Source organism: Salvelinus sp. IW2-2015, linkage group LG14, assembly GCF_002910315.2.
Source record: "Salvelinus sp. IW2-2015 linkage group LG14, ASM291031v2, whole genome shotgun sequence".
NCBI classification, from domain to species: domain Eukaryota; kingdom Metazoa; phylum Chordata; class Actinopteri; order Salmoniformes; family Salmonidae; genus Salvelinus; species Salvelinus sp. IW2-2015.
The window spans coordinates 42318885-42328028 of record NC_036854.1 but is presented as its reverse complement, the minus strand read 5'-3'; the positions used below and the strand labels follow the sequence as shown (position 1 = coordinate 42328028).

Here is a 9144-nt window from a genome sequence, read left to right as displayed (position 1 = left end):
GAGGAGATGGAGGAACAATAGGGAAGAGTAGGGAAGAGAGAGGGGGGAGGAGAGAGGAGGTGGAGGGAGGGAGGGGGGAAGAATGCGCCTCCAGCCTTCTGTGCTAATGCACCACTGATCTAAAAGGCACCACAGGTACTGTGCCCAGCCCTCATCAGACAGGGCCTGACACACAGCACGGCCCCCAACCTCCCCCTACGTCTCCTCTGTCTCCTCCATGGCCTCTACTGCCCCTCCCATGCTCCAGGCCCTGCTGTCTCACACACCCAATTACTCTGGATGTGAGAAGTGTTATGTTGTTATTTTGCAGTTTTAGACCCCCAAACGACAAGAGAGAAGACTGCTGTGGGTGGCTGTATATTTTCTTTGTTTTCATTGGAAACATTATTTGCGCTCAGACAGGAATAAGAAACCCTTATTCTGAGAGTGTTAAATAAAAGTTTCAGAATTTCATATTCAGAATAAACTTGTGTTCCTGAGAGAGGGTAGTTTCATGTCAACATCTCTGTTTATCGGAGATGTCAGCGTTGTTGATGCGTTTCACCGAGGGATTCAAATAAAAGTGATAATTATGTGACATAGACTGAGCCCGCGAGGTCTTCACAGCCTGTTTAATCAACACTGTTCTTTTTGGAGAAATGATACACCTTCTATATCATACCTGAGGCAAGTCTGACACTGTTCAAAGTTTTAAACTCAGTGAGAAACAACAACTAAATCCCAACCTAGGCAAAGAGTTCAGGTTGTTTTTGGACAGGGGAAAGTCCACTCCTGACTGGTCAACAGTAGGTACCACCCATGTCTACATACCAGGCCTTCTCCCAACTGACAAACATAAACAACTCCCCCAACACAATAGGTGACTGTACAGGAAGGAAGGGAGTACGGTAGACTAGGACATGTTTGGCATTGAGCCATGATGACTAAGCTATGTGTCCAGTCCACATTCATCAGTCCTATTCAGTGTGTTTATATTACCACAGTGTATAATACTAACGCTAACAAAGATACTATATCTGACCAGATATTTGACTGTGGCTCACCTCCAGGGAAGCCGTCCCAGATCTCTAGCCTATCGTATCGACAGAAGACCCCGGTGGGAGGAGTGGTGTCAGGCTCCAGCTCGAAGCTCTCGAACTCCAGGATGATCTCGGACATCTTGGGGGAGAAGATCATGAAGGTGCAGTCCAGGTTGTTGGGATACTTCTCCGGGAAACCAGGTGACTTTATCACCCCGCTGTTTGACGTGAGGTTCCTGGAACATTCCGGACCTGAGAGGAGGAGAGGAAAAGAGAGATTTTGAATTGATATATCCTTTATTAAACCAGGGCTTTGACATCTATTTTGCAACGGAGAAAGAAGGAAAGTTAAGGAAAGGTTTAAGAGAAAGAGAGAGGAAGAGCGAGAGAGGACGGAAAGAAGACAGAAATAAAGAGGATAGAGAAAAGGATACTTTTGAAGTGTCTGTTTTGTGGGTTGAGAATCTCTGTGAGCCAGCTGGCCAGCTTGAAGTGGTGCTTTATAGCACTGAGACCACCTTAACATTGTTGTCATTCATTCAATGGGCTGCCGATAGACCAAAGGCTGGAGAATATACACCACTCCTCCCTTCTCTCTCTCAACTTCTTATTCTCTTTCTGTCATTGACTTCCCACTTCTGCATCCCTCAGTGTGTGTGTGTGTGTGTGTGTGTGTGTGTGTGTGTGTGTGTGTGTGTGTGTGTTGAATCTGCTGCTGCTGTAACATCTAGCCAGAGTGAGTATAAACATCATAGAAAAGCCTCAATCACCAGCATGGGGCTGAATGAACATGCACCCGGACACAAACATGCACGCACACGAACACACACACGCACATGAACACATACACACACACACACACATACACCAGCCCCCTCATTACACGTCTTTGTGACATATGAGAAGTGCTTAGAGAAAATTACAGCCTCGGCGATGAGAGGCAAGGGGGGCTACACACACACACACACACACACACACACACACACACACACACACTCTCACACTCTCACACATACATTTGCCAGTTTGATGTTTTATACCAACAAGTCAAAACATTTACTCATGGCTCTGTGGAGAAGAGGCTTTCAGATGATAAGGGAAGTGAGCAGATTTCACACATGCGTCATTTTACACAGCATCATGGCCAGACAAGTATGATTTATTAACACTGCTTGAAGATTGGCAGGACAAATACCAAAAACTGCATAAAAAACGATCTACTGGTATTCTAACTCGAGACCATTAGCCTGATGCACGGCACACCATCAGAGAAGACTCAACCATTGTTAACTCATGTTATCATTACAACCATTAGTCGTAGAACTGTGCAGCGGTTAATGTCACGTCCATGTTATTCTGACAACCTTTCCATGGGCGCAGGCTGATTGAGGCAGAAATTATGGGGGAGCCATCACCATCACCATGTGTGGCTAGTTAGATAGAGCTCTGTACACCAGTGTAACAGCCCACGTAGCTTAAGTGAATGTGGCAAAGTTTTTCCCCCCTGTTATTTAGTCATCTGCAGGCATCTCGCCAGGCCCCAAATTCAGGACCATCAGGACCACTTCAATCTGTCTAACACACGTTGGAAATGAGAGGAGAGTGGCTTATGTCTTGGCTTTTTGGGGGGGAGGGGTTGAGGGCGGGGTTGAGGGCGGGCTGATGGGAAGAATAAGGCAAGGCAGGAACACCATTCCGGTTTGACTGTGATGCGAGTTGACATTTAGTGCTGCTCTAAAAGCTGCTGCTTTTAAAAACAGCGGGTCTGGCCATTCATTTTTCCTTTGGAAAACCAGAAGAGACCAGAGAGCGATTTCAACTGCGCTAAAATATCGTTCCCATAGATGTGGCTCTCCAGAACTCTGTTGGCCTCCACTTAAAGTCTGATCCTGCGGTCGGCTGAGTTGGGGGACGGAGGAAGGTTCAGGTGTGTGTGGAACATAACAGACCAGACAACCGGCTACTCCATGGAAAGAAGTCTCCGACAGCCCTTAAGTGCACTGAACTACAGTCTGCTGCAGAGTTCCTAGTGGATATACAATTTAAAGAAAGAACAGCTTGATATTGCTTCCAGACTGTAGCTCTGTCTGAGAGGAGCTTTCCATTTGGTCGCCGCTTTCTGTCGCTGTTATCTCATATGATGTTTGACAAGTGTAGAATTGGTCCAAGAGAAAATCCTTTCAGACAAAAAACAATACAAAAGAAAAAAAAGAATCCTTTCACACTGTGTGACTTTGCTCCCAGTGCCTGTGTGAGGAGCGGAGGACAGCGCTAGYCACTCGCTAGGACTGCAGGGCTACCTCAGAGCAGGATCAAAGGACAGTCAAAAGGAGTGGGAGAGATGGAGCGCTAGGTTAGTGGGTAACAGGAGAGCATGTCTGTCTGTCTCCGCTACGCTCTCTCTGTGCGCCATAATTCCATGTTATCACCACCACCTCCTCCATCCAGACTCCACCCCTTTCATAGTTTCAATCAGCCACAGAGCAAAGAGGGACAGGGAAGGGCAAACTAGCGGCCATTGTGTGTTTTTGTGTGGGTGTCTTGAAAAAGATGATGGGCGCAGAGAAAAAGATCAGAACGGAATAAGATGGAATAAAGGAAAGGTCCATTCTCCCCTGAAGAGATAATCAGAAAACAGATCTCTCCTTGGTCTCATTTTATCTCCTTCTGCACGGAAGGTCATTCCTCAACGGTTCCTCTCATCTCTAGCTACCTCTCTACCCACGATGCTTTGTGTTGCGTGATGGTATGCTACAGTTGAGCTATTTACTGTGTGCGTGTTTGTGTCTGTGTGTGGCCAGCTTCAGGAGGCAAATAATGTGGTACACCTTCTACACCTGCATTGCTTGCTGTTTGGGGTTTTAGGCTGGGTTTCTGTACAGCACTTCGAGATATTAGCTGATGTACGAAGGGCTATATAAAATAAACTTGATTGATTGATTGATTGTATTGATAACCACACGTTAACCCATAACCCCCTGTCTGTCTCTTTCTGGTTTTGCTACTGTTGTTTGTGAATCGCATCGCCCCCGAGAGCCGTACCAAGATGCACAGGGCCTGTAAACACTCCAGAGCTTCTTCCTGAAAAACACAAACTTCTCAGAGCGAGCTCGATATGGAGCGCATCCCAATACCACCCGCTCCTCTACTGCCAGGGCCCACCGCCACAGAACAACACAACACACAACAACACACACACCACACACACACACACACACACTCACACACACACACACACACAACACACACACACACACCACCACACACACACACACACACACACACACACACACACACACACCACACACACACACACACCACACACACACACACACACAACCTACAAATCACCTTTAACTGAAAGAGAATCAGACAGCATGCTGGAATTAAACAAACAGTAGAATTTATGACGGGTGTTGAGACGAGCTGCAGCCTCAAAAACACAGTGTTATGACGGGTGTTGAGACGAGCTGCAAGCCTCAAAAACACAGTGTTATGACGGTGTGTGAGACGAGCTGCAGCCTCAAAACACAGTGTTATGACGGGTGTTGGAAGAGCGCTCTGCAGCCTCAAAACACAGTGTTATGACGGGTGTTGAGACGAGCTGCAGCCTCAAAAACACAGTGTTATGACGGGTGTTGAACGAGCGTGCAGCCTCAAAAACACAGTGTTATGACGGGTGTTGAGACGAGCTGCGCCTCAAAAACACAGTGTTATGACGGGTGTTGAGACGAGCTGCAGCCTCAAAAACACAGTGTTATGACGGGTGTTGAGACGAGCTGCAGCCTCAAAAAAACACGTGTTATGACGGGTGTTGAGACGAGCTGCAGCCTCAAAAACACAGTGTTATGACGGGTGTGTGAGACGAGCTGCAGGCCTCAAAAACACAGTGTTATGACGGGTGTTGAGACGAGCTGCAGCCTCAAAAAACACAGTGTTATGACGGGTGTTGAGACGAGCTGCGCCTCAAAAACACAGTGTTATGACGGGTGTTGAGACGAGCTGCGCCTCAAAAACACAGTGTTATGACGGGTGTTGAGACGAGCTGCAGCCTCAAAAAACACAGTGTTATGACGGGGTTGTTGAGACGAGCTGCAGCCTCAAAACACAGTGTTATGACGGGTTTTGAGACGACTGCAGCCTCAAAAACACAGTGTTATGACGGGTGTTGAGACGAGCTGCAGCCTCAAAAACACAGTGTTATGACGGGTGTTGAGAGAGCTGCGCAGCCTCAAAAACACAGTGTTATGACGGGTGTTGAGACGCTGCGCCTCAAAAACACAGTGTTATGACGGGTGTTGAGACGAGCTGCAGCCTCAAAAACACAGTGTTATGACGGGTGTTGAGACGAGCTGCAGCCTCAAAAACACAGTGTTATGACGGGTGTTGAGACGAGCTGCGCCTCAAAAACACAGTGTTATGACGGGGTGTGAGACGAGCTGAGCCAAAAACACAGTGTTATGACGGGTTTAGACGAGCTGCAGCCTCAAAAACACAGTGTTATGACGGGTTTGAGACGAGCTGCAGCCTCAAAAACACAGTGTTATGACGGGTGTTGAGACGAGCTGCAGCCTCAAAAAACACAGTGTTATGACGGGTGTTGAGACGAGCTGCAGCCTCAAAAACACAGTGTTATGACGGGTGTTGAGACGACTGCAGCCTCAAAAACACAGTGTTATGACGGGTGTTGAGACGAGCTGCCAGCCCAAAAACACAGTGTTATGACGGGTGTTGAGACGAGCTGCAGCCTCAAAAACACAGTGTTATGACGGGTGTTGAGACGAGCTGCAGCCTCAAAAACACATTGGCTACACCCCAAATGGCATCCTATTCCATAAGGTCTAAAGTAGTGCACTATGTAGAGTTTATTTAACAGGTCAAAGTCACAACTTGTTAAATATATCTTTCACATCTTCTAACCTCAAAGTCCCAAAATGCTAAGGATTTACATTTTGTGTCCAAATCTTCAACGTACCCAAATCTTTACGGACACATAGACCAATCAACCAATCCCTATCCCAGTCTGTTGTCCCCACATGCTTCAAGATGGCCACCATTGTTCCTGTTCCCAAGAAAGCTAAGGTAACTGARCTAAATGACTATCGCACTGTAGCACTTACTTCTGACATCATGAAGTGCTTTGAGAGACTAGTCAAGGATCATATCACCTCCACCCTACCTGATACCCTCGACCCACTCCAATTTGTTTACCTCCCCAATAGGTTCAGTGACGATGCAATCGCCATCACACTGCACACTGCCCTATCCCATCTGGACAAGAGGAATACCTATGTAAGAATGCTGTTCATTGACTACAGCTCARCATTTAACACCATAGTACCCTCCAAACTCGTCATTAAGCTCGAGACCCTGGGTCTCGACCCCGCCCTGTGCAACTGGGTCCTGGACTTTCTGACGGACAGCTCCTAGGTGGTGAGGGTAGGTAACAACATCTCCACCCCACTGATCCTCAACACTGGAGCCCCACAAGGATGCGTTCTCAGCCCTCTCCTGTACTCCCTGTTCACCCATGACAGCGTGGCCATGCACGCCTCCAACTCAATCATCAAGTTTGCAGACGACACTACAGTGGTAGGCCTGATTACCAACACCGATGAGACGGCCTACAGGGAGGAGGTGAGGGCCCTTGGAGCGTGGTGTCAGGAAAACAACCTCTCACTCAACGTCAACAAAACAAAGGAGATGATCGTGGACTTCAGGAAACAGCAGAGGGAGCACCCCCCTATCCACATTGACGGGACAGGACTGGAGAAGGTGGAAAGTTTTAAGTTCCTGGGCGTACACATCACGGACAAACTGAAATGGTCCACCCACACAGACAGCGTTGTGAAGAAGGTGCAGCAGCGCCTCTTCCACCTCAGGAGGCTGAAGAAATTTGGCTTGTCATCTAAAACACTGACAAACTTTTACAGATGCACAATCGAGAGCATCCTGTCGGGCTGTATCACCGCCTGGTACGGCAATTGCACCGCCCTTAACTACAAGGCTCTCCAGAGGGTGGTGCAGTCTACACAACGCATCACCGGGGCCAAACTACCTGCCCTCCAGGACACCTACACCACCCGATGTCACAGGAAGGCCAAAAAGATCATCAAGGACAACAACCACCCAAGCCACTGCCTGTTCACCCCGCTACCATCAAGAAGGTGAGATCAGTACTGGTGCATCAAAGCTGGGACCGAGAGACTGAAAAACAGCTTCAATCTCAAGGCCACAGACTGTTAAACAGCCATCCCTAACATAGAGTAGTTGATRMCAACATACAGTCTCAAATCTCTGGCCACTTAAATAAACAGACTTAATAAAGGTATCACTAGCCACTTTAAATAACGCCACTTTAATAATGTTTACATATCCTACATTACTCATCTCATATGTATATACTGTATTCTACACCATCTACTGCATCTTGCCTATGTCGCACGCCATCGCTCATCCATATATTTATATGTACATATTCTTAGTCACCCCTTTACATTTGTGTGTATTTGTGTGTACACACAAAGGTAGTTGTTGTGAATTTGTTAGATTACTTGTTAGATTKTACTGCATAGTCGGAACTAGAAGCACAAGCATTCCGCTACACTCGCATTAACATCTGCTAACCATGTGTATGTGACCGATACAATTTGATTTGATTTGAAATACGATTTCAACAGCCGACTTGGGGCCTCTTTCAACATGCTTGTCCCCTGATACATTTTCCCTTAGGCTAGGTGTTTCTATTTAACATTTCAAAATGTTTCTTTAGATGGTGAAAGGAGACTGCTGTAATACCGTGTGGCTCATCGTTGGTTGACACGGCGACATGGCACATGCCTTTAACATGACTGCCTCTCTCTCTCTCTCCCTCCCTCCCTGCCTGGTCAGGATTATTAGGGACCGGGGCCTTAATGTCCGGAGGTACTGTTCTAAGTCTGCTGAGCAAATCACTGCTGCTTATTTTCCATGTGTCGATCTGGTTGATAATTAGCCCAGTCCGCCTAGTAACTAGCTACTTCTGGGTGGACGTTTCCTCGCCTGTAGCTACACTGATAAAAGGGTTAGCGGGCAGTGGACAATTACTATTTGGACACATAATCAAATGTTAACCCAAAGCTACAGCTGGGGGTGTGTGTCATTCATTCAAACATAAACGCACACGCACACACTCTCTCTCTTTGACACACTGACAGGCATTTAGCATGTCAACATGCTTATGACATAATTTCCTCCTAGGTTGACCGTGAGGGATGAGACAGAGCATCAATGAGGGACCTTAAGCATAAAGAGAGAGTTTGAGTCTAAAGTTTCTATRGGGTGTGTGCCTGTGCCAGATGTGACCTGTGCCTATGAGAGCGCTCACGAGATGAAAGCTAAACGGTCCACGTGCCCTGCATCAGTCTCCCCCTCTCCCTCACCTCTCCCCATTCCCTCCTTCTCTCCTGGGAGTTGACACAGGTGTCCTCGTAAACAGCGCTCGCAGAGCAGGAACATGATAAACGGCTCTGGGGAGTGAAATGCGGAATGATGGGGCTTTTCACTTAAAGGTAGGGCAGATGACCTCCCTCATCCCCTCCTTCCCAATCCCCTTTTCTCCACTCTTCAAATTCCATCACAGTGAGCAGCATCAGGGAGAGGGGGAGGAGGGATGGAGGGAGGAACAGTGGCATGATCCCTGCCTCTCTCCCCCTCTCTCTCCCCCTCTCTCTCTTTGCCCACTTCAATGGGCCCGGCGCCAGGCTTGATGTGGCTCTGAGAGTTACAAATTGCAGAGCTGTTAACCAGAAGCATATGGCTTCTTTCAGAAGGAGGGACCTTTTCTGAGACACTTGAGGAAGACTTTAAGTGAGACAAGATGACAGGATAAACATAAAGGCTTCTAGTCAGGAAGGATGGCCTGTTTGTCTTCTGAAATCCGGCCCGGACCATTTGGGCTAAAGGGGTGGTGGTGGGAACTTGGAGGAGTTAGCTGTATCTTAGTTTTGGTGACCCTAGTGCACTCCAGCAATAGACAACATAAGCTGGACTTGTCTGTCTGTCTGTCTGTCTGTCTGTCTGTCTGTCTGTCTGTCTGTCTGTCTGTCTGTCTGTCTGTCTGTCTGTCTGTCTGTCTGTCTGTCTG

At 47.6% G+C, this 9144-nt stretch overlaps 1 protein-coding gene across 1 annotated transcript in view; it reads right to left on the bottom strand.

Annotated features, from left to right (window-relative positions):
* Nucleotides 1-9144, bottom strand: part of LOC111973563 (neuropilin-1a-like) — an 88316-nt gene that overhangs the window by 47567 nt on the left and 31605 nt on the right. Inside the window, 1 exon segment of the mRNA XM_070446814.1 lies at nt 1044-1271. Within this exon segment, the coding sequence (XP_070302915.1) occupies nt 1044-1271 (228 nt within the window).